This window comes from Bombina bombina, chromosome 3 (assembly GCF_027579735.1).
Source record: "Bombina bombina isolate aBomBom1 chromosome 3, aBomBom1.pri, whole genome shotgun sequence".
NCBI classification, from domain to species: Eukaryota; Metazoa; Chordata; class Amphibia; order Anura; family Bombinatoridae; genus Bombina; species Bombina bombina.
This window is the reverse complement of record NC_069501.1, coordinates 897,901,873-897,928,801: the sequence shown is the minus strand read 5'-3', so window position 1 is coordinate 897,928,801 and position 26,929 is coordinate 897,901,873. Positions and strand designations below refer to the sequence as shown.

At 39.3% G+C, this 26,929-nt stretch overlaps 1 protein-coding gene across 9 annotated transcripts in view; it reads left to right on the top strand.

Annotated features, from left to right (window-relative positions):
- Positions 1-26,929, top strand: part of LMO7 (LIM domain 7) — a 280,751-nt gene that overhangs the window by 52,191 nt on the left and 201,631 nt on the right. For all 9 annotated transcript variants that reach the window (XM_053707915.1, XM_053707914.1, XM_053707916.1 and 6 more), the window contains exon 3: positions 7,204-7,274. In XM_053707915.1, the coding sequence (XP_053563890.1) occupies positions 7,204-7,274 (71 nt within the window). The remainder of the gene's footprint in view (positions 1-7,203; positions 7,275-26,929) is intronic.

Sequence of the window (26,929 nt, the reverse complement as noted above, 5' to 3'; positions counted from 1 at the left end):
AAAGCGCCCTCTAAAACCACAATTGTAAGTTTAACACCGAATAACCATCTAGGAAGGAGATGGTTAACGTAGAGTGGCTTGTTTTAGGTAAAGCTCAGCGCTTCACTTCACCTATATAAAAACATTATAATATTACATACTCTCTGTATCTTTTCAGCTTTACGTCTAATGATGAAAGATCTGCTTTTAACTCTTGTTCTCTTAAAGGGACATTACATTCAAAATATAATCCCCAATAATTTTACATTTTTTAAAATAAAACCATGTAATAAACTGATATATTTTTCTGCCTCTATTGTAAAATGCTTCTCAAAACAGAGACTGCTAAATTCTGGTAATGTAAGTATACTGCAAAATGACCCTGGTAATATTACACAGCAATTACACAGAGCAGTCTCATTTTACTGATAACCATAAAGGGAGAAAAGACAAATACTACTGTGGTGTTCAATCTGTTCTATTACTGATAGCACAATGAGCAGAGATTGCACATATATACTTTAATATACCTACAATGTATGTGATAGCTTGAAGTACTAACTTTATGAACATTGGGGAATTACGATTAAAGGGATATGAAACACAAAAAAATTCTTCTGTGATTCAGATAGAGCATAGCATTTAAAAAAAAGTTTCCAATTTACTTCTATATCAAATTTAGCTTTGTACCCATGACATTCTGTGTTAGAGATACCTGGGTAGGCATCTGGAACCATCTAGTGCTCTTGCAAAACTGCTGCTATATAGTGCTCCAGAAATGGGCTGGCTCCTAAGTTTAAATCCCGGCTTTTCAACAATAGATACCAAGAGAACATAGAGCATGTAACTTTAAACAACTTTATAGTTTACTTCTAGTATCAATTTATCTATCTGGATCATGAAAGATAAATGTTGTTTCTTATGCCTTTAAGTAATGTATGTGCTAGAAAAGAAGTGATAATCGTGCAGGTTTTATTTAACCATGAAAAAGTATACAGGGAATCCTGCCTTTAAAGCCATGCCAGGAAGTATAATGAGTAATTTAAATAACTATTAAACGTTAATGCATTGAGGAAGCGTGTCTGAACGAATAAGTGTCATTCAAAAAGCTCACAGTCTGTAATCTGTTATTTAGCTAATGAAAAATAAAATGCTTTTTGTCATTAGACCATTTGTTTTTAGACAGGAAAGACCTTGACAAGACATTTCTGTTGTGTTGCTATAGAGTAAAAAACATTTTAAAACAAATTAACACTTTTTGCTGCGTTTGTTTTTCAATAGCCAAACCCCACCTGCGATTTGCCTTATTTGGAGAAGCCAAAACTGTCTTGCTTCTGCAGAAGACAAGTCTAGCCACGGTCATTATGTTAATATAACCTGAATTGGTTTGTAGTTATCACTTGAAGCCAATGAGAGTTAGACTTGAGCAGCAGGATGCATTTATTACTTTGAGAATTAGAAAATCTACAGTTTTCAGAGCTAATAATGTAAAAATGAGACAAAATGAAAGTATATTGAAAAGTTGTTTTGCCACTCATAACTAAACACTGCTATAAAATCTGAAGGACAACTTGTTTCTTTACCACTGAGCTCAATTCTTGCTTGGAGCAACATCACATTGCAGCTTCTGAGTAGGACATGATTGGTAATTGGCAACTATGTGCATATGCCAATCCTAATTGGCTCTTACCATGTCCTGCTCTGAGTGTAAATGATCTGTTTAACACCTTTGTGGGGACACAAATATTACAATAAAATCCTGATGAATAAGAGCATTTTATGTTGCCTTTAGAACACCCCTTTTAACTGTCTGAATACCCTAATAACAAATGGAAACAAACCTATAGAACATTAAAAAAGCTTCCATAGGCTTAGTCTTTTATCAATGGGCGTTTGTTTCTCGACAAATTGTCAGCTCCTAGCTTTTAAATTCATTAGTTTACATTATTAACATTTTTAGGTTTGTTTATTTAGCTTTACGTTTTAAGACCACAATATACTATATTTTTAAACATGTGATACGTTTGTGCACGTAAATCACCAAATACTATAGTTTGTATAAAACAGTACAGATACCTGATGTACATAAATTAAACATATGAGTGTGCTCAACCAATTAATAAACCCCACATGCTAGCATTCCCAGAGCCGGCTATAGTAATAGTCAATAGAATTGCAGTCTGGGCACTCAAGTGTTAACAAACACGCTCCGCTGACTATCCATTGGCAGCTCTATTTCTTATGGAACCGCTGGTATAACGTATACAAGGTCCAATGTCCAGATATTATGTGTGGATACAAATTCATAGCATACTATCCTGCAAGACTTGGGAGCCGCACTGCTTACCTTCACCGTAACTTGTTAGATCAGGTGCCCTATGGGCCTCCTCTTTACTCACAGTGCTTGTGTAGCGGTACCTGCGGTGCTTCACTTGCGTTTGCTGTTTTGCAAGACTCCAAGCCGCATGACTAGTTCATTCGTCGTGATGTGATCTCCTGTGCCTGAAAAGGGCCTCCTTTTACTTTATGGTTATGCCCTTAGCCTAAAGGACGTCTACAGACGTTTTACTTTTCACTTTTTCAGAACAGTATATGTTTACAACTACCCCTGGCTTATGTGCAACCCAGAAGTAAAATAGGAGTCCTCATTTAGATTGTTTATATTAATCGGGTAATTTGGGACTATGCTTTGCATGATATAGTGCAGAGTTTGTTATTTACACCTAGCCCTAGATTGATGGGATTAGTATTTGAATTGATGTACACTATTATCTGTTTGCACAATTATTAGCTGATTGCTTGCTATTGCTGATTATATGTACTGAATAAATAAATGTGTAAGGCTTTGTCCTGTTATTGATATATAGTCCTTAGCGCTTTTGACTTTTCTTGTTTTTTTTTTTTGTGTTGTGTTTTTTATTTTTTATTTTTTTAATTAATTGTAATATGTACCAAATTCAACCTCTATAAGTTTTATATATCTGTTATTTTAAGCGCGGATTAGATATTTTTTCCCTAACCTTTTATAGCTAGTTATTTACCATTGCATATAGATATTATATTTTTATGTTAGAATGAAGTCCAGGCTTATGTTAAGAGGCCCCTTGCATTGGTGGAAAGTTAATAAAGATAAATATACCCCCCAATTGGCAAAACCATACTTATGCATCTCAGGCACCTCAATACCATCTGATCGCCTCTTCTCTGCAGCAGGCAAAATAGCTTGCAAAAAGTGAGCCAGCCTCAGCCAGGAGCATGTGGTCATGTCATTTTTCCATTTCAATGTAAAGTTTGAGAGAGTGAATAACATAATGTTATAAATAGTGATATTCTACCTCTTCCTAGTTCTACCTCTTTTGAAACAGTTCGTGTTTTTTTTTCTTTTTTGCTTGATTATAAAATTGTGTTCTGCCTGTTTAAAAATTGAACAAACAGTTGTGTTAATGTAAAGTTTTAGTCTGAAGTTTTTATATTTATAACACACAGTATGTGGAATTTATTTTTAAAAAAAGGATTTTTTAATTTGATTAATCGAAAAAATAATCGGTCGATTATGAAAATAATCGTTAGTTGCAGGCTGCAGCCCTAAAAATATCACTGTACCTTACAGGGTATTTGGCCAATATAAAAAATACATAGTATACTTAAAGGGACATAAATTGTTATTTTATGATTCAGATAATGTATGCCATTTTAAACAACTTTCCAGTTTACTTGCATTATCAATTTTCCTTCATTATCTTGTTATCCTTTTGTTGAAGGAGCAGCAGTTTACTACCGGAAACCCATAATTTGAGCCAATGACAAGAGACATACATATATGTGCAGACACCAATCAGCAGCTATCTCTTAGTAGTGCATTGCTGCTTCTGAGCCTACCTAGGTATGCTTTTCAATGAAGGATACGAAAAGTATTACACAGATTAGGTAATAGAAGGAAATTGCAAAGTTGTTTAAAAATTCTATGCTCTATCTGAATCGTTGGTTTCATTTGGACTTGACTGACCCTTTAATACTATATGCTGGAAATGCACTGACTGTAGTCTACTGGGTATGACATGGAATATGCGTTTTATGGTTTAGAATGATTGATTTATAGAATTGAGAAACATCTTGAAGGAAATTTTATGCGACATAATTTTTTTTTTTATTAACATCTTATTATCCTAGTCCCTTTCTTTGCGCTTTTATGTGTATTTTGACATCTGATTTTGATTTAATCTCTGATTTTATTATTCATTTTGTTCTCACAGTCCAAACTTTCATTTTGTGTGGTGTTACTGGTACACACCTTTTTAGGCTTAGATAAGGACGCCATGTAAATTCCATCACATCACTTTCTAACCTCTCTTTACCACACCTTCATTTGTTCTGCTCACAAAGCTTCACACTTGTAATGAGCGTGTCCTAATGACTGCGTCAATGACTTCATAAGCAACGGGCAGTGTATAGACCTTCTCAATGATGCAGATCTAGTGTGAAGCATTTTCTGGCTCACGAGCTGTTGGCTTGCCACCTAGATTTTGAACAAATTTGTTAGTGGAAATATTCACAAAATTCTATTATTGTGCCTAAGAAAATGATTTGTTATAGGAATCCAAATAAACTGTATCTCCTTTGTGCAGTGGGTTGTCATGTTTTGACTTGCACAGGTGTCATTATTTGTCTGTCAAACACTGTTCTTTGATGTCCTTGTGTTCTACTAATCTAGTGAGTTATACATACAGGATCACTCCAGTATTCTTTTTCTTATATTTCAACTGGGGACATTTGCATAGTATATTTTAGTGGTTTGATCCCATATAGATGCATAGATTTTTTTTTCCAGTTTGGGAAAGTGGCCCACGTAGTAGCCATAGTATTAGGATGAACAAAACTTATTTTTATTCTTTTTATCTTTTTTTTTTAATTTTATTTTATTTTTTTCTTTGCGCATAACATTGTAAGGATGTGGAAATGGTATATGGAGCCCACATTGTGTTTATACTTGTAGCCCAGATGAGCTGTGCTTATCAGCGAGCAATATATCTCTAGGTATTACATATTTTCAACAAAGGATACCAAGAGAACAAAAATTAGATAATGGATGTAAAATGGAAAGTTGTTTAAAATCACATGCTCTGACTCATGAAAGAAAAATTTAACGTTTCATGTCCCTTTAAAAAGATGCTAAAGTAAGTTTTATTTATGCTTTAGAAAATCACTGCATTGCAACAATTCTGCATACAAAATAAATGTTAAAATCATTTAGAAATGACAAGAAAAACATTAAAAATAACACACACATGTATGTATGTGTGTGTGTGTATATATGTATGTGTGTGTATATATATATATATATATATATCTATATATCTCTCTCTCTCTCTCTCTCTCTATATATATATATATATATATATATATATATATATATATATATATATATATATATATATATATATATATATATATATATATATATATAATCTCCAAGTTTTAACACAAGCACTCTCTGGACTTGATACAGGTGAAAGTCAGATGTTGGTCTGATGAAGGGGTGAATACCCCAAAACGTTACTTGTTTATATGGAATAAAACACTTTTTATTTCACCTGTATCAAGTCCAGTGAGTGCTTGTGTTATAACTTGGATATTTGAACTTTCTATAGCACCCTGGCAGAATTGAAATTTACTGTTCGTGCCTTCGTGTGTGTGTGTGTGTGTGTGTGTGTATGTGTATATATATATATATATATATATATATATATATATATATATATATATATATATATATATATATATATATATATATATATATATATTATTATATTTATAATTTTTTTTTAAATTTTTTTATATGTATAATGCTATTTCATTAAACATTTCTAAGAAGTTAGTGTTAAGATTTATACAGTCAGTATTTATCAAGCAGCGGCCATTAGACTGTTGCTTCCTAGACTCTTCTCCACCTCTTAGTTGGAGAACTTCAATCTCCCCGGTCTTGTCTGCTCGCGTGCAATCTTAAATTCCAGCAGCGGATTGCTACCGGACAGGGGTGCATATGTGTACCCCCCTTGTCTGCCCCAGCTGGATAAATTGAGACCATAGTGGGTTGAAGGCTGACTGGCTGTGTGCTGGAGGCTCGTGTTTTTTTTTTTTTTTTTTTTTTTTAAGCAAATTGGTTATAAGCCTCCGGTCAGAGCCATTCAAATATACCACCTTCAGAAGGAAAATGTTGAGGTCTTAAGTGGTTATTACATACAGTAAATGAACTGAAGTGAATGTAATCCTATTACTGTTTAACCTTAAAGGGACAGTACACTATAAAATTGTTTCTCTCTTAATGTGTTTCCAATAACTTTTTTATCAGATGCAGAGTATAAAATGCATGAGATTTTTTTTTTTTTTTTTTAAAGGCTTATTTGTGTATATGAATTAGCCGATTTTGTGTTTTGAGGCTACAACCTTAGAAAATGGGTTGAGCTTGTAGGTATAATCAGATCTCATTACTTTATCACATTGTGTACATACACCTGCTTCTTTATCTTATATCTGTCCATAAACCAATCACCAATACTTGGAGAGAACAATGGAAAATTAACATTTTATTACCTTATCTGTTCTATAACCCACTGGGAGTGTAATTTATTCTACTGGCTGTGTTAACACAGCTTGGCCTTGAGGCCAAAAACTTTCATGATAGGTGGGGATACCACAAGCTAAATCTATTTCAAATGCCAATATAAGGGTAAAGGAAATACTTGTAAACAATTTAATACATTCCAGCAGGTAAAGTGGATCATTGGGAACAAATTAAAGGAAAGAAAATGTTTGAGTAAACTGTCTAGTTATCCTAGATTGAGGGGTGCAAATTGTTGTTTACTTTTGCTTTGTCGACAAAGAATCGTCAATGTGTTGAAAAATTTGGTGCCGGCCCTTATTCAAACTATATTTGCTGTTATACAGTGTTTTATGTTTTAGTGGAAGCTGAAATAAACATCTGTTCATTTCAGTTAGAAGCATTTTTATGATTTTACTAAACACTTTACTAAACAGTGATCGCTTTTACATTTTTGCTTAAAAAAACTATATTGTAAATATGCTTCTAATTGGAATGCACTGTTCCTTCATAACACTTTATTTTTCAATTGATTTTAAAAACTATATATTAATATATATATATTTTTAATAATCCATTAAAACCCCCCCCTTTTTTTTTTTTTTTTTTTTTTATATATATTTCAGGAAGTCACAGGTAAAAGCTTTGAGAAAAAGGATTTCCGTTCTGCCCTTGAAAATGGAGTGCTCTTGTGCGAGTAAGTACGACAGATACTGTGGTGGATCTGAATAAAAGTGGACCAAAAGTTGACATCATTTTCATTTTTATAGACCTTTAATTTCAGTGCATTAAGTTTATTTGTTGTATTTTTCTGGTAAATTAAATATACTAATTTAAAAGTTGTTTCAAATATTTTATGTATTTGATTTAATATTATTGCTCTTCACCTACAATTTTTCTTAATTTTAAATATATTTTATGTAAAAAAAAAACAAAATATTAATTTTCCTTTAAAAATTGTAAAGAGTTAAACGCATTGTTAAAACTTAACTTGTGACCTAACTGAACACGCCTAGTAAGCCATTGACGAGAAGCATATGTGTAACAATCAATCCCAGCAAGCTTCCAGTACTGCATTGTTGCTCTTGAGCCTTCCTATGTGATTTTCAACAAAGGATAACAAAGTAAAGTGAAATGTTTCTTAAAATTGCATGGCCTATCTTAACCCTTGGAGTGCTAAGCACTTTCCCACCTGGGTACTAAGCGGATTTGTTTTGTTTTTTATTTCCATCTTAATATGGTAATATGGTGGGTGAATCTGTATTATTCTCTTTGAATAATGTAAATTTCCTATGTTTATTTTTCTGGATAAGTTGTTATTGAGCCACATTGGTTTGGATCTAATACCTTCACTTTTATCTCCCATGTGGTTTGTATTGAGGTGTGTATTACTTAGCATTAAATGTCCTCTACTAATCCTTGGTGTTATTTATTTGAGAATATATTGTCCCAAAGTTAGGTTTTTATTTATTTTTAAAGATTTACCTAATTCATTGAAATTTACCCTTTTAAAACAAAGTACATTTAAACTATCATTTTCTTCTTAAACGGGAGTCCACAGCTGCATTCTTTACTTGTGGGAAATACTGAACCTGGCCACCAGGAGGAGGCAAAGACACCCCAGCCAAAGTCGTAAGTACCTCCCCCACTTCCTCATAACCCCAGTCATTATTTGCCTTTCATCACAGGAATGTTGGCAGAAAAGTGTAAGAAGATTTTGAAGTAGTCTCTTATGGAGGGTAGTACTCTTTGAGATGGGACTGGAGTTTTAAGTAGTCCTGTCAGCCTCTCAGTGAGAGCATGGATGAAAGTTAGAGTCCGGAGATTCAGGGAGAGTCTTTCTGCGAAACCATCCCGACTCATATTAACAGCTCCATGGGCAATCAGCGTTGACGAGTTTTGCTGCCTGCTTTCTTCACTCAAGTCCATGTCAAAAGCGTTGCTACTATCTGTCACACTTGAAGGGCCGTGTTCCTGTTCCACGGCGTAGATTCTGGTAGATAGTTTCATATTTTATACATGTATGATAACGCAAGAAGACAGGGGGCCAAAGTGCGACTCCTTTTATCTGTATAAAATCAAGGGTTAATATCTCCTTAGGGGGATTATTGAACGGGGGGGGATAATTTTATATGTTTATTTGATTTTATGCTGCTTTTTATGTGTGAGATGTTATGGGTTCATAGGCTGTTACGGAATATACAGGTTTCATTTTCACTTTGAGAGCCATGCAGCTTACAAGCTTGGCGCTCTTTCTCATAGCAGGGACCGTCCTGCATTGTGCACCATGTGATTCATTTCCTTTTTCTTCTTAAATGGAGAGAGTCCACAGCTGCATTCATTACTTTTTGGGAATTGAGAACCTGGCCACCAGGATTAGGCAAAGGCACCCCAGCCAAAGCTTAAATACTCCTCCCACTCCCCTCATCCCCCAGTCATTCTTTGTCTTTCTTCCCAGGAGGTTGGCAGAGAAGTGTCAGAATTTAAAATTTTTGTTTTTTTGTCTCTTATGGAGGGTAGTACTCTTCTGCATGGGACAGGAGTTTTAAGTAGTCCTGTCAGCCTCTCAGTGAGGGCTTTGATGAAACTTAATGTCCGGAGATGCAGGGAGAGTCTCTCTGCGAAACCATCCCGACTCATATTAACAGCTCCTCAAGCAATCAGCGTTGTCTAACTTCGCTCCGCTGCTTGCTTTCTTCTCTCAAGTCCATGGCGGACTTGAAAGGCCGTGTTTCTGTTCCACGGCGTAGATTCCGGTAAGATCGTTTCATATTACTTTATCGTCAATGTACTGTAATGCAAATGTTTTTCCCGAGAGGCTACAACACCTTGCGGGTCTAACTATATGATATATGGGTCTCAGTGAGTCTCCGTTAGTATCTTGGAATAGAGGGTTAATATCTCCTGAGGGGTTTATTGAACAGGGGGTTTATAATCCTGTTTATGTGATTCAACCTGCTTATGTGTGATGTCTATGGGCTTGTGGTTGGAACTTTGAGGCCTTTGGAAGTGACACAGCCTTCTGGTTGGGCGCAACTTTTTGGACTGTACGGTTCACCTTGTGTTCGGGCGTGGTTCCGTTCTGTTCCCCATTTCCACATTCCTGAATGTGTGGCAAAGGGAATATTCTAGTCCGCAGGGGTCTGGTCATAGGAGGTGGTGAGTGCCCCAGCCATTGTGGGTGTTGGGTGCCGTTTTCGTTTTAATACTTTGGTCCATATTGATATTTCCTCTATCCAGTTATGGAGGATTCTGTGCTCATTTGAGATTCGGTTACAGAGGATTCTGATACCAAGATCATTTTGATTTCAGATTCTGTGTCCGGTGATGACTCCGTATTGGCCTTGTGGACACATGTCGACCAGTTTTGTTCCGTATGCCATATTGGAGCGCCTGGTTCCTCGGGCTCAGGGAATCAGGGGCCTGCTGAGCCATCTGCCTCTTGAGGCCCTGTCCTCCAGGAGGTGAGTTCTCTACCAATTCATACTTGTACACATGCGGGTGCAGTTTATGGTTCCTCCATGAGAGGTGGCGTGTCCCCCCCGGAGGTTGCAGCATGTTTTCGCTTCCAGACAATGTTAGGGATAGTCTGTCTGCAGAGTCTAGACGTTTATTTGAGATTGTGCTCGTGCCCTATTGTCCCGGGTCTTCTGCCTTGGGGTGGGCCTCTACAATTTCCCGCGGGTGTAACTGTCCTGGAGTGTTGTGCCTTTCGTTACAGGTTTGCGCGCCCTAGCATTTTGCTTATACATCTTTTTCAGTTATTGAATGACCCTTTCTATGGGGAATTTCAGTCTGATAATTCAAATGGTGCACCTCATTAGACATGGGGGCTATTCTCCTGTTTGTCATTTGTTTTGTTTGATATCTTTCCCAGTTTTTTTGAAAGATGGGGCTCCGTTTGGCTGGTCCTGCGGGTAGGCCTGTGTCTTTTCAGTGTTAACCTTCGGGTTGCCTTATATTTTATTTTGTATCCGATGGGATGTTTTATTTTTTTATTTTTGTTGGTTTCCTTCGGGAACCATCTGGGATCGATTACTCTTTGTTACTTCTCCGGAAGTTGTTTGGACATGTTAGTCCTATGTTTAATAATGTCTGTTTTCAGTTTTTCCCCTATGTGGGAGAATTTATGCAGCTTGCCGGTTAGGACCCTGAGTACAGGCTGGTCCTGTCGGATTCGTTTGGTTTTGTGGCTGTTCAGACATGTGGTGCTGTTTCTGCTGGACTGGTTCGGTAGTAGTGCCGAGTGCTCAAGTTATTATTGTTTTTTATGTTTAACTAAGCATTCGAGAGGACCTGTAAGTTTGCGAGGCGGGAAAGGATTGTTTCATTCCCTATAGCCTTCATTCATAGATGACCGGGCAGGGGAGGGTTCCGCTGCGTCACTCTATCTGACATCTGATTTCATCAGGACCTAGAGTCTCCTGTGGGGGAGGGCTGGCGGGTGAAGCGCCCTGTTACCACTGGCTGAGTGGTTTGGCCTTCAATTTTAGCCTATTGGGGCTTGATCCAACAGCTTGTAGGATAGCTGTACAGCATGCGGAAGGTTTTCTATTTGAAACCTGTTGCAGATTTGGCAGCTTAAGGGGGTGCGTGTAAGCCGTGCCTAGTGTATCTAGATACGACTCTTACTCTGGGCCACGTAGGGTCTGTCTTAGTTCGGAGAGCTTTGGGTCGTCTTCCATTGTCTCCGGATGGTTAGATCTCCTTTTGGGGATCTGTGTTCCGGACGTTGGTTGATCCCTGTAGGGACTTGCTTAGCTTGGGGTTTCCAGGAGCTGGGAAGGTTTAGCACCTTTCTCTCCCCTGTGTCCTCTGCCTGTGTGGAGGTGATGGGGAGACTAGCCCTGCTAGTAGGGTTTTGGGAACTAGAGAGATCCCTTCTGTTGTCCTGAGGCCTTGTGAAGTCCCTTCATTTGACGTCTAGCCTTGGAGAGTTGGACTTTATCTAGGGGTAGTTCCTTCCTTTGGTCGGGGCTTTCGAGTTCTCTTTGTTGTCCGGATTCTCTGGATATGCTCCATTCCCATTGTCTGTTTTTTTTGGCCAGTCGTGGTCTTTAGTTCCAGGGTATAGTTGCCTGAACTATTAGGTACCCGGACCTGTTTTTCTCCTGAGTCTTCCTTTTTCTGGGGCTTCGCTTCTGTCCCAGTTTTGGGTTGTTTTGGATCTTAGGGCTGGTCTGGATTTTCCACGATGGTGGGAACTGGAGCTATATCCTTGCTCCATCTAAAGGACCGGGTCAGGGTTGGCCCAGTGTATCGGAGTATATATTACTCCTTGCCACAGAGTAACCCATGTCATCTGGGGTTAGCTGGGTGGCTTGCGCCTCAAGAATGTTTTGTTTCTACCCAGCTGCTGGCGCTGGATTCCAGTTTCTGGTGTGCCTTAGGGTTGCATTCCCCTGTTAGTTTGCCAGTGTACCCGTGGATTCTCTGCTCTGCAGGCGAATGGGTTGGCTGTGCCTCTGTTGGGCGAGCTACTTGTGAGGGGGTCCTCTCTCTAAGACATTTGCAGGTGATTTTTTTTCTTCCCTTTTAGCCGGTGGCTTCAGGCCTTAAAGACGGTTATTGCCCTTCTGGCCTCTTCCCTTTTTCTTTAGGGGATATGCTCTTCTTAGGGAGACAGAGTCCTTACTTGGGGCTTCTCCTGGTCGGGAAGTGGAAGGTCGACTTGGTTCCACCTGGAACCTTGTTGGTTCCATGTCAGACTGTGGGGCCTGTTTTGATATATCCTTGGGTCTATGGCCTTGTCTGATTTCAGAGTAGGGCTGTGTGGGGGGATGGCTCTTCCATCTTTCCGCTCGTTCCTGTACCAGTTTCGGAATTTTTTGTTCCCTTATATTTGTGGCTCTGCTGGGTCTCCAGGTCAGGATGCCAGAGCGGTTTATGGGTCACAGTATCCTTTGGGATGTGTGAGGTTGCGGAGTCTATTCTGATAGCTCAGTCTGCTAGGAGATGGTTTTTCCTTGCTCCTTTAACAGGAGACGGTTTCCTCTTTCTTTGGGTTCCGAGGGTATTCTCTCCTTCTCGGGGGGCCTCGATGGAGGCTTTGTGTTCCCCTTTTTAGGGACCTGTGAGTAAGTCCGGCGGCTTAGGTTGCCTGGAGTGTGCCCTCTGTCGGGGGCTGTTTTGTGCAGTCTGTTTTTTGATGAGTGCTTTTTCTTCTTCCTTGCAAGCTTCCTCTGTGTCGTCCTGTTAAGGACTCTGTGTTCTCGAACTTGGGGTTTCGCCTGGGTCTGTTACATGCTCTTTCACGGTTGAATACTTGGGTATTCTAGGGCAGGTGCTGGGAGGATTTTACCTCTTTAGTTGCGTTCCTTGCTTGGTGGATGTTGGGGAGACATCTTTTTTGGTCTCTGCGCCTGGTTTTATCCCGGGTTTCGCCTGGTATAGGCGTGGCCTCCTTCCCTGTTTGGGTTAATTTGGGTCTCTGTGTGCTAGGCCCACTCTTGGAGGTGCTGTTTTTGTATTAAGGGGCCTTTCGGTTTCCTCGGTCCTCCTTTGCCTTGTTCCCCTTGGGGATTTCGGCTGCTTTACCCTTAATTTGTGTGGGGGTGGGGGCGTCTCTTGGGCGACGGTGTCTCTTGGAGGACTGTTGGCTCAGTGGAGTCCTTTTTGCAGTCTCTAGTTTGGCTCTGGACTGGCTGCCAGTCAGTGTCTCTGGGGCTTTTCCTTTTGAAATTTTTTTTTCTCTGCTTCGGACGAAGCAGGATTTTTTATTTGGGTAGAGGTTCAGGCCTGGTGCTCTCAGTATGGGCCGTCTTGGCATTCAGTGTCCTCTATAGCTTGGGTATTTGTTTCCCAAAAGTAATGAATGCAGCTGTAGACACTTTCCATCAGAAGAAAAGGAAATTATCAGGTAAGCATAATTATGTTTTCCTGACCGGGTGTCTATCAGAGAGATGTCATAAACTCTCTGTACTGTCTGGGTCATAGGAGGTGGTGAGTGCTCCAGCCATTGGGGTATAAGGGTGCTGTTTTTTTTAATAAAATAAGTTAATATGTTTTATTTCTCTAGTTCTCCGGTTATTGCACTAGCGATGGAGGATTCTGTTACTTTAGAGGGCACTCCCTCTATTCCTAATAAGTAATATCTGTTTATATGGTGAGGAAGCCCTAGTTCCTCCCTCTCAATAGCCTGATGAAACAGCCCTCAGATGGCTGAGAAACGTGTTGCTTGTTTATAATAAAATCTTTTAAATATACACTTGTTATTATCCAGTGTTTGCTTTTGCTGGATGTATATTCTCTCCAGTTTACTTTTGGAATTTCTATTTGGGACGTTTGCTGTTTTGCTTTTGGGATTATACAGTCCACTGGGCGGCTGAGACGTCCCAGTACTGCTGATATTGCACCTGGAGGTGCTCTGCTTCTTGTAAGTGCAACTTTATAGTCTTTTATCTCCTTGGTCCAAACGATACTGGGTTATGTTTGTGTGTTCCTCTTGTCCCTCCAGGCTTTAACTAATAAGGCTATCCAAGAATTTTCTGGACCTGAAGTTGAGCTGGCGGTGATCAGTGAGCTGGACCACTGCTTAAGTTCCAGTCTGCTACAATAGCACCATTTGGGTGCACCTCATTTGTGAGTATAATTCCTCTTGTTGGTTTTGTGTCCCTGTGTCTTAGCGATACTAGGCCATGTTTGGTGCCTCTGTTCCTTTCTTCCCTTAGACTCTCAATTATGTTCCATATGCCTTGATAATGTGATATCAAACATGTTTGGTACCACGGAGCCGTCCACCTCTGAGGAGTTGTTGTCCAGTGAGGTGCGTACCCTACATTCTTATATCTCTACACATGCAGTTTTCCCATAGCATTGCTGATCCTCCATCTGGAGGGGACCTTTTTTCATCAGACATTACTGCACAGTTCAGACGGCGGTGTCTGCAGCCTTTAATGCTTTACCTCACCTCACCCTGCTAAGCGCAAGCGAAAGTTTACATATTGCACTCCTTCCCAGAGTACATCAGATAATTTATTGGATTTAATTGAGGGTTATCTGAGGATGAAGTTCTTTCTGAAACTTCAGGGTATGAACATTCTGGGTCGGAGTCTGCTGCCTCTAATCATCCGGCTGCGGAGGAACCAGACTTTAGTTTAGGAATTGCGCTTTCTTCTGAAGGAAGTTTTTGGTGAATTCAGAGGTTCCAGAGACCAAATTGCCTGATGAACTGGGTGTGGACAACTGGGGAGTGGATTTCCTCGGCAGACAATCCTTTCATCTGGGAGAATGGTCTCTCCATCCCGAGTGTTTGCAGAGATTTTCAAGAGGAAGATCTTATAACATCTCAATACCAAGCTACTGTCAGGGTTTTTTCCCTGTTTTGTTTGCCATGTGCTGCTGGCAGCCATTTTTACTCACCTCTCTTGCTGACTATGGTGCATTGTGGGGGATGCTGCTCATTTCCTGCACTTCCTTTTATGGCCAGACTGGTGTGCATCATCCGTGTGAGACAGGATGCAGTCTAAATAATAAGTGATGATTTCACAATTCTGAAATTGCCTTTGCGTTGTGAGACCTGCTTGTGAGAGTTCCTGTGTATTACCTGGCTGCCTGACGTCCTTCCTGGTTCCTGATTCCTGGCTGTTTTCCTTGTTCCTTATTCCGGCTTGTCTGACTATTCGCTTTGGCTCCTGACTCGGCTCGTCTGACTTCCAGCTCTTGTTTTGACTCCTGGCTTGTTATTTGACTTGTGGACTTTTTATAATTTTTTGCTATAAATAAAGGTGTGATTATTTTTGCACTTCTCGTCTGTCTGATTCCTGGCACCCTTACAGCTACCCAGATAGGGGTTGAGGTACAGGGATCCTCAAGCGGTGCTAACAGATGCATTAGCGGTGCCTTGTAGGTTCAATCTAATTTAACATGTCCGACCGTTCCCACTACTTCCTAGTGTAGTGGCTTGAGTCAAGCAAGCGTCGGTGATACTGACTGCTCTGTCTTGTCCGCGAAGGATATGGTTTGTGGATCTAGTGGGGATGTCGTCATCTCCTCCGTTGAAGTTACCTTGTCGCAGGGATGTGCTGACCAAGGTCTCTTTGTTCATCAATGTCTAGATTCTCTGAGGCTGACTGCGTGGAGATTGAACGCTTAGTCCTAGCCAAGAGAGGGTTTTCTGAGAGCTATTTTTACTCTCATTCAAGCTCGTAAGCTGGTTGCTCGTCACATCTATCATAAGGTGTGAAGGACCTACTTATTCTGTTCCCCAGGATAACCTGGAGAAGGGGTTTTCTGCAAGTCGCCTGAAGGGACAGTTTTCGGTGCTGTCTGTGTTACTGCACAAAAGGTTTGCAAAGCTTCCAGATGTGCAGCCAATGTGTTAAGGTTCTGCTGTGATCAGACCTGTGTTTAGATCTAAGACTCCTCCTTGGAGTTTAAATCTTGTCCTTAAGGTTTTGCAACGGGCTTTGTTGGAGCTTATGCATGAAATAGACATTAAATTGTTGTCTTGAAAGGTTCCTTTTCTACTGGCTATAGCTTCTGTGCGCAGAGTTTCTGTGATTGCTGCCTTGGAATGTGTCCTCCTTATCTGGCTTTTCATGCTGATAAGGCTGTTCTACAAACCAAGTTAGGTTTTCTTCCTAAGGTTGTGTCATTTCGCAACATCAATCAAGAGATTGTGGTTCCTTTCTTATGTCCTAATCCTTCATCGAAAGAACGTTTACAACAAATTTCTGGATGTGGTTTGTGCCTTGAAGTTCTATCTTCGGGCTACGAAGGACTTTAGACAAACCTCTTTCTCTGTTTGTTCTCTTTTCCGGTAATCGTTGGGGTCCGAGGGCCTCTTCGATTTCCTTATCTTTTTGTCTGAGGACTGTCATCCATTTTAGTATAGAAGCGGTGGGACCTAAGCCTCCTCTGAGGATTACGACTGGTGCCCTCAGATTAGGGTCCGCCTCTCTCTTTTTTTTTCACTCCCGTTAGCATTCCGTGTACTCTAGAGCTTGGGTATATGTTTCCAACAAGTAAGGAATGCAGCTGTGGACTCTTCCCATATTAAGATGGAAAACATAAATTATGCTTACCTGATAATTTCATTTCCATCTGTATGGGAAGAGTCCACAGCTCTGCCCGTGTTCTCCTATGGGCGCGGCCCTAAATGTGAAATTTTTTCTTCTGGCACCTTTTTCACCCTGATATTTCTCCTACTGTTCCTTGTTCCCTCGGCAGAATGACTGGGGTTATGTGGAAGTGGGGGAGGTATTTAAGCCTTTGGCTGGGGTGTCTCTACCTCCTCCTGGTGACAAGGTTCAGTATTTCCCACAAGTAAGGAATGCAACTGTGGACTCTTCCCATACAGATGGAAATGAAATTATCAGATAAGCATAATTTTACAAGTTTTTTTTTTTTCAAAAAATTTAACTTTTTTTTTTTTTTTTTTCCCATTCAGATCCCCAAGACTTATACCGTTGGAAAGGTTAAGCGATTACTTTTCCAACGGTGGGTCTTCTAAGCAGCATGCCCCCTTTCCCTATATTTGTCATTGTAATTTTTCAATAAAGTTGCGCTGTGACATCACGTCATTGTGCGTGACGTCACCGCGCAAAATGTGAAGCCCCGGCGATGCCTGTCACTATACAGGCCCGATCGCTGGGGTAGGAGCAGATGGGAGTCCCCAGATATCCCTCAAGGTGGGAGAGTGCTAGCGACGGCTCTGAGCACTGAGTCGTTAGCACCTGACTGAGACAATTTGCGACGGCTCAGAGCCATCGGCACTTAAGGGGTTAAAGGGAGAGTCAACAATAGAATTGTTTAAAAAGATAGACAATCCCTTTATTACCCATTCCCCAGTTTTGCATAACCAACACTGTTATATTAATATACATTTTACCTCTGTGATTACCTTGTATCTAAACATCTTCTGACAGCCTCCTGATCACATGACTGTGACTGTTTGTTATCTATTGACTTGCATTTAGTATTGTATTGTGCTGAATCTTAAATAACTCCTCAGGCGTTAACACAATGTTATCTATATGGCCCGCATGAACTAACAGTCTCCTGTTGTTTAAAGCAAATACAAAAGAATGTGATTAAGAGGCGGTCTATATAACCTTTTAAACAGGCAGACATTTGGAGGTTTAAATGTTTTATAAAGTATATTAATATAACAATTTTGGTTGTGCAAAGCTGGGGAAAGGGTATTAAAGGCATTATCTATTTTTTAAACTATAACAATTTTAGTGTAGACTGTCCCTTTAACCATGGAAGTTTAATTTTGAACCAGGATGTTGTATAAGCTTAATATTGCTCTCAAAATCATGCTGCCTGGAAGCTACTGGGAAAACCGATTACCAGTATGTAAATTAAAATTTTTCATCACAAGATATTAAGATTCACCATTTAATAGTATTTGTAAATAATCAAGGAACAGTTTCTCTATCTGCTATTTAATATGGACATGAAACAGACTTCCTTTTTCTTTAGAATTCACTAAACAGTAAGTCAGCTTAAGTTGCTGTAGAAGATTTAAGACATCAAGCTATACATGTCTTCCTTTAGAGATCCCAGCCCCCTTGTGGCGCTGTGACAGGCAGTAATGGACCCTGCACAAATTGAGTTTAACCCCTTAATGACAACTGACGTACCAGTTACGTCATGCATTAACAAGCAGTTAATGACAATAGACGTACCTGGTACGTCAGTTGTCTAACAGAGTGCTGGAAGTGATCACAACCACTTCCAGCAGCTCTGAGGGTATTGCAGTGATGCCTCGATATGGAGGCATCCTGCAATACCCCTTTACAAGCTTCCGATGCAGAGAGAGCCACTCTGGGGCCCTCTCTGCACTGGTAGCGATGGTGCCGATGGTGCCGTTTGACCGGGTGGGAGGAGGGAGCGTGTGCGCGCGTGCACGTGCACACATTAGCCACACTGACACCAATGAAGTTAGGAAGGGGGAAAAAAAAGTTAAATTTTTTTTTTTTCCATATAAAAGGATCTGGGAGGGGGAGGGGGTGGGGGTATTGTGGGGGGGGGGGCTGCTACACTACAGAAATAATTTAAAAATAAAAATAAAAGTTAAAAATAAAATTAAAATACTTTGGTTTGTGGGGCCAAACTGGGTACTGGCAGACAGCTGCCAGTACCCAAGATGGCGGTAATTAGGTAGGGGAGAGGGTTAGAGAGCTGGAGGGGGGGATCAGGGAGGTTGGTGCTAAGGAAGGGGTTAATCACAACTAAAATATTTTATTATTTTTATTTAAAAAAAAAACTCTTATTTAGTACTGGCAGACTTTCTGCCAGTACTTAAGATGGCGGGAACAATTGTGGGGGAGGGAAGAGAGCTGTTTGGGAGGGATCAGGGGGTGGGATGTGTCAGGTGGGAGGCTGATCTCTAAAATTAACCCTGCAAGCTCCTTACAAGCTACCTAATTTAACCCCTTCAATGCTGGGCATAATTCACGTGTGGTGCGCAGCAGCATTTAGCGGCCTTCTAATTACCAAAAAGCAACGCCAAAGCCATATAAGTCTGCTATTTCTGAACAAAGGGGATCCCAGAGAAGCTTTTACAACAATTTCTGCCATAATAACACAAGCTGTTTGTAAATAATTTCAGTGAGAAACCTAAAATTGTGAAAAATGTAAAGTTTTTTTTTTTTATTTGCTCGCATTTGGCGGTGAAATGGTGGCATAAAATATACCAAAATGGGCCTAGATCAATACTTGGGGTTGTCTACTACACTACACTAAAGCTAAAATTAACACTACAAGCTCCCTAATTAACCCCTTCACTCCTGGACATAAAACACGTGTGGTGCGCAGCGGCATTTAGCGGCCTTCTAATTACCAAAACGCAACCACAAAGCCATATAAGTCTGTTATTTCTGAAAAAGGGGATCCCAGAGAAGAATTTACAACCATTTGTGCCATAATTGCAGAAGCTCTTTATAAATAATTTCAGTGGGAAACCTAAAGTTTGTGACAAAATTTGTGAAAAAGTGAACTTTTTTTTTTTTTTATCGCATTTGGCGGTGAAATGGTGGCATGAAATATACCAAAATGGGCCTAGATCAATACTTTGGGATGTTTTCTAAAACAAAATATATACATGTCAAGGGATATTCAGGTATTCCTGACAGATATCAGGGTTCCAAAGTAACTAGCGCTAATTTTGAAAAAAAGTGGTTTGGAAATAGTAAAGTGCTACTTGTATTTATTGCCCCATAAATTGCAAAAAAAGCAAAGAACGTGCAAACATTGGGTATTTCTAAACTTAGGACAAAATTTATAAACTATTTAGCATCAGTGTTTTTTGGTGATTGTAGATGTGTAACAGATTTTGGGGGTCAAAGTTAGAAAAAGTGTGTGTTTTTCCATTTTTTCCTCATATTTTATCATTTTTTTTAGTAAATTATAAGATATGATGAAAATAATGGTATCTTTAGAAAGTCCATTTAATGGCGAGAAAAACGGTATATAATATGTGTGGGTACAGTAAACGAGTAAGAGGAAAATTACAGCTAAACGCAAACACTGCAGAAATGTAAAAATAGCCATTGTCATTAAGGGTAAGAAAATTGAAAAATGGTCCGGTCATTAAGGGGTTAAAATAAAAAGAAAAGGTAAAATCTTTTTCAAAATGATAAATACATATTGCAATGATTTATATTAAGTACAGGCTACTGCTTGGTGCTTTATTTATTATAACAATGAAACCATATTAAAGTATTTTTTTATATATAAATACATATGTACTGCAAGAGATCTGAATACAAAAGAAAACACTGATAATCATTTAAAATTTAAATTTTGTTATAACCGTTCAGAAATACGTCACTTGCAAAGCCTGGTGGTTTGGTGTTACTGATACAGAAACAAATATACACAGTAACCTAATACATGAAGGTAAAAGAAAAAAAATCTGAGTTCAACCTTGTTATCTTCTTTGGACCCTATTTTATAATAATAATAAAGAAAAACCTGTCAAGTGAGCTCAGCGTAATGCATTTAAAAAACAATTAACACCGTCATAACCTTTTTGATTCTGTTTTTAGGTAAAAATGTATCTAATCCTCTTTTAAAATTGCCTTTGTATTGGCAGTCACTACCCCTAAGGCAAAGAGTTCCGCAGTGTGATTGCTCTTACAGTGAAAACCATTTTCATTGCTGTAGATTAAGGGGACAGTCTACTTGATTATTTTATTTTATTTTTTTTTATTTTTTTTAGAAGGTAAATTTTGCCATTCTATATTTTTCGTAAAACCACAATGCTTGTCTCTCGTGATCTTCTTTTTTTTTTCTCTTGATCATACTCTTCAATGTAATCCCATATATCTAGTAGCAGCTTCACCACAGACTTATTATGTATGGCTTCACGATTGAGCTCCTTTTTCCTTTTCTGAAAGTAACAGCACATCAGCTTTATATTAGTCCTGTGGCACTTTGTGTATTATGTTTGGAAGTGCTACTTTACTGACCTGTGTGCCCTATTGATTCCTCTCTCAGTAGGCAGAAGAAAAACATAATTTATGTAAGAACTTACCTGATAAATTCATTTCTTTCATATTAACAAGAGTCCATGAGCTAGTGACGTATGGGATATACATTCCTACCAGGAGGGGCAAAGTTTCCCAAACCTTAAAATGCCTATAAATACACCCCTCACCACACCCACAAATCAGTTTAACGAATAGCCAAGAAGTGGGGTGATAAGAAAAAAAGTGCGAAGCATATAAAATAAGGAATTGGAATAATTGTGCTTTATACAAAAAAATCATAACCACCACAAAAAAGGGTGGGCCTCATGGACTCTTGTTAATATGAAAGAAATGAATTTATCAGGTAAGTTCTTACATAAATTATGTTTTCTTTCATGTAATTAACAAGAGTCCATGAGCTAGTGACGTATGGGATAATGACTACCCAAGATGTGGATCTTTCCACACAAGAGTCACTAGAGAGGGAGGGATAAAATAAAGACAGCCAATTCCTGCTGAAAATAATCCACACCCAAAATAAAGTTTAACAAAAAACATAAGCAGAAGATTCAAACTGAAACCGCTGCCTGAAGAACTTTTCTACCAAAAACTGCTTCAGAAGAAGAAAATACATCAAAATGGTAGAATTTAGTAAAAGTATGCAAAGAGGACCAAGTTGCTGCTTTGCAGATCTGGTCAACCGAAGCTTCATTCCTAAACGCCCAGGAAGTAGAAACTGACCTAGTAGAATGAGCTGTAATTCTTTGAGGCGGAATTTTACCCGACTCAACATAGGCAAGATGAATTAAAGATTTCAACCAAGATGCCAAAGAAATGGCAGAAGCTTTCTGGCCTTTCCTAGAACCGGAAAAGATAACAAATAGACTAGAAGTCTTACGGAAAGATTTCGTAGCTTCAACATAATATTTCAAAGCTCTAACAACATCCAAAGAATGCAATGATTTCTCCTTAGAATTCTTAGGATTAGGACATAATGAAGGAACCACAATTTCTCTACTAATGTTGTTGGAATTCACAACTTTAGGTAAAAATTCAAAAGAAGTTCGCAACACCGCCTTATCCTGATGAAAAATCAGAAAAGGAGACTCACACGAAAGAGCAGATAATTCAGAAACTCTTCTAGCAGAAGAGATGGCCAAAAGGAACAAAACTTTCCAAGAAAGTAATTTAATGTCCAATGAATGCATAGGTTCAAACGGAGGAGCTTGAAGAGCTCCCAAAACCAAATTCAAACTCCATGGAGGAGAAATTGACTTAATGACAGGTTTTATACGAACCAAAGCTTGTACAAAACAATGAATATCAGGAAGAATAGCAATCTTTCTGTGAAAAAGAACAGAAAGAGCGGAGATTTGTCCTTTCAAAGAACTCGCGGACAAACCCTTATCTAAACCATCCTGAAGAAACTGTAAAATTCTCGGTATTCTAAAAGAATGCCAAGAAAAATGATGAGAAAGACACCAAGAAATATAAGTCTTCCAGACTCTATAATATATCTCTCGAGATACAGATTTACGAGCCTGTAACATAGTATTAATCACGGAGTCAGAGAAACCTCTATGACCAAGAATCAAGCGTTCAATCTCCATACCTTTTAAATTTAAGGATTTCAGATCCGGATGGAAAAAAGGACCTTGAGACAGAAGGTCTGGTCTTAACGGAAGAGTCCATGGTTGGCAAGATGCCATCCGGACAAGATCCGCATACCAAAACCTGTGAGGCCATGCCGGAGCTATTAGCAGAACAAACGAGCATTCCCTCAGAATCTTGGAGATTACTCTTGGAAGAAGAACTAGAGGCGGAAAGATATAGGCAGGATGATACTTCCAAGGAAGTGATAATGCATCCACTGCCTCCGCCTGAGGATCCCGGGATCTGGACAGATACCTGGGAAGTTTCTTGTTTAGATGAGAGGCCATCAGATCTATCTCTGGGAGCCCCCACATTTGAACAATCTGAAGAAATACCTCTGGATGAAGAGACCATTCGCCCGGATGCAACGTTTGGCGACTGAGATAATCCGCTTCCCAATTGTCTACACCTGGGATATGAACCGCAGAGATTAGACAGGAGCTGGATTCCGCCCAAACCAAAATTCGAGATACTTCTTTCATAGCCAGAGGACTGTGAGTCCCTCCTTGATGATTGATGTATGCCACAGTTGTGACATTGTCTGTCTGAAAACAAATGAACGATTCTCTCTTCAGAAGAGGCCAAAACTGAAGAGCTCTGAAAACTGCACGGAGTTCCAAGATATTGATCGGTAATCTCACCTCCTGAGATTCCCAAACTCCTTGTGCCGTCAGAGATCCCCACACAGCTCCCCAACCTGTGAGACTTGCATCTGTTGAAATTACAGTCCAGGTCGGAAGAACAAAAGAAGCCCCCTGAATTAAACGATGGTGATCTGTCCACCACGTTAGAGAGTGCCGAACAATCGGTTTTAAAGATATTAATTGATATATCTTCGTGTAATCCCTGCACCATTGGTTCAGCATACAGAGCTGAAGAGGTCGCATGTGAAAACGAGCAAAGGGGATCGCGTCCGATGCAGCAGTCATAAGACCTAGAATTTCCATGCATAAGGCTACCGAAGGGAATGATTGAGACTGAAGGTTTCGACAGGCTGTAATCAATTTTAGACGTCTCTTGTCTGTTAAAGACAAAGTCATGGACACTGAATCTATCTGGAAACCCAGAAAGGTTACCCTTGTTTGAGGAATCAAAGAACTTTTTGGTAAATTGATCCTCCAACCATGATCTTGAAGAAACAACACAAGTCGATTCGTATGAGACTCTGCTAAATGTAAAGACGGAGCAAGTACCAAGATATCGTCCAAATAAGGAAATACCACAATACCCTGTTCTCTGATTACAGACAGAAGGGCACCGAGAATCTTTGTGAAAATTCTTGGAGCTGTAGCAAGGCCAAACGGTAGAGCCACAAATTGGTAATGCTTGTCTAGAAAAGAGAATCTCAGGAATTGATAATGATCTGGATGAATCGGAATATGCAGATATGCATCCTGTAAATCTATTGTGGACATATAATTCCCTTGCTGAACAAAAGGCAATATAGTCCTTACAGTTACCATCTTGAACGTTGGTATCCTTACATAACGATTCAATAATTTTAGATCCAGAACTGGTCTGAAGGAATTCTCCTTCTTTGGTACAATGAAGAGATTTGAATAAAACCCCATCCCCTGTTCCGGAACTGGAACTGGCATAATTACTCCAGCCAACTCTAGATCTGAAACACAATTCAGAAATGCTTGAGCTTTCACTGGATTTACTGGGACATGGGAAAGAAAAAATCTCTTTGCAGGAGGTCTCATCTTGAAACCAATTCTGTACCCTTCTGAAACAATGTTCTGAATCCAAAGATTGTGAACAGAACTGATCCAAATTTCTTTGAAAAAACGTAACCTGCCCCCTACCAGCTGAACTGGAATGAGGGCCGTACCTTCATGTGAACTTAGAAGCAGGCTTTGCCTTTCTAGCAGGCTTGGATTTATTCCAGACTGGAGATGGTTTCCAAACTGAAACTGCTCCTGAGGACGAAGGATCAGGCTTTTGTTCTTTGTTGAAACGAAAGGAACGAAAACGATTGTTAGCCCTGTTTTTACCTTTAGACTTTTTATCCTGTGGTAAAAAAGTTCCTTTCCCACCAGTAACAGTTGAAATAATAGAAACCAACTGAGAACCAAATAATTTGTTTCCCTGGAAAGAAATGGAAAGTAGAGTTGATTTAGAAGCCATATCAGCATTCCAAGTCTTAAGCCATAAAGCTCTTCTGGCTAAGATAGCCAGAGACATAAATCTAACATCAACTCTAATAATATCAAAAATGGCATCACAGATGAAATTATTAGCATGCTGGAGAAGAATAATAATATCATGAGAATCACGATTTGTTACTTGTTGCGCTAGAGTTTCCAACCAAAAAGTTGAAGCTGCAGCAACATCAGCCAATGATATAGCAGGTCTAAGAAGATTACCTGAACATAGATAAGCTTTTCTTAGAAAAGATTCAATTTTTCTATCTAAAGGATCCTTAAACGAGGTACCATCTGATGTAGGAATGGTAGTACGTTTAGCAAGGGTAGAAATAGCCCCATCAACTTTAGGGATTTTGTCCCAAAATTCTAATCTGTCAGGCGGAACAGGATATAATTGCTTAAAACGTTTAGAAGGAGTAAATGAATTACCCAATCTATCCCATTCCTTAGCAATTACTGCAGAAATAGCATTAGGAACAGGAAAGACTTCTGGAATAACCGCAGGAGCTTTAAAAACCTTATCCAAACGTATAGAATTAGTATCAAGAGGACTAGAATCCTCTATTTCTAAAGCAATTAGTACTTCTTTAAGTAAAGAGCGAATAAATTCCATCTTAAATAAATATGAAGATTTATCAGCATCAATCTCTGAGACAGAATCCTCTGAACCAGAAGAGTCCAAAGAATCAGAATGATGGTGTTCATTTAAAAATTCATCTGTAGAGAGAGAAGATTTAAAAGACTTTTTACGTTTACTAGAAGGAGAAATAACAGACAAAGCCTTCTTTATGGATTCAGAAACAAAATCTCTTATGTTATCAGGAACATTCTGCACCTTAGATGTTGAGGGAACTGCAACAGGCAATGGTACATCACTAAAGGAAATATTATCTGCATTAACAAGTTTGTCATGACATTTAATACAAACAACAGCTGGAGGAATAGCTACCAAAAGTTTACAGCAGATACACTTAGCTTTGGTAGATCCAGCAGGCAGAGGTTTTCCTGTAGTATCTTCTGGCTCAGATGCAACGTGAGACATCTTGCAATATGTAAGAGAAAAAACAACATATAAAGCAAAATAGATCAAATTCCTTATAAGACAGTTTCAGGAATGGGAAAAAAATGCCAAACATCAAGCTTCTAGCAACCAGAAGCAAATGAAAAATGAGACTGAAATAATGTGGAGACAAAAACGACGCCCATATTTTTTGGCGCCAAATAAGACGCCCACATTATTTGGCGCCTAAATGCTTTTGGCGCCAAAAATGACGCCACATCCGGAACGCCGACATTTTTGGCGCAAAATAACGTCAAAAAAATGACGCAACTTCCGGCGACACGTATGACGCCGGAAACAAAATGAATTTTTGCGCCAAAAAAGTCCGCGCCAAGAATGACGCAATAAAATGAAGCATTTTCAGCCCCCGCGAGCCTAACAGCCCACAGGGAAAAAGTCAAATTTTTGAGGTAAGAAAAATATGATAATTAAAGCATAATCCCAAATATGAAACTGACTGTCTGGAAATAAGGAAAGATGAACATTCTGAGTCAAGGCAAATAAATGTTTGAATACATATATTTAGAACTTTATAAATAAAGTGCCCAACCATAGCTTAGAGTGTCACAGAAAATAAGACTTACTTACCCCAGGACACTCATCTACATGTTTGTAGAAAGCCAAACCAGTACTGAAACGAGAATCAGTAGAGGAAATGGTATATATAAGAGTATATCGTCGATCTGAAAAGGGAGGTAAGAGATGAATCTCTACGACCGATAACAGAGAACCTTATGAAATAGACCCCGTAGAAGGAGATCACTGCATTCAATAGGCAATACTCTCCTCACATCCCTCTGACATTCACTGCACGCTGAGAGGAAAACCGGGCTCCAACTTGCTGCGGAGCGCATATCAACGTAGAATCTAGCACAAACTTACTTCACCACCTCCCTTGGAGGCAAAGTTTGTAAAACTGATTTGTGGGTGTGGTGAGGGGTGTATTTATAGGCATTTTAAGGTTTGGGAAACTTTGCCCCTCCTGGTAGGAATGTATATCCCATACGTCACTAGCTCATGGACTCTTGTTAATTACATGAAAGAAATAATTGTATTCACCAACTTGGTA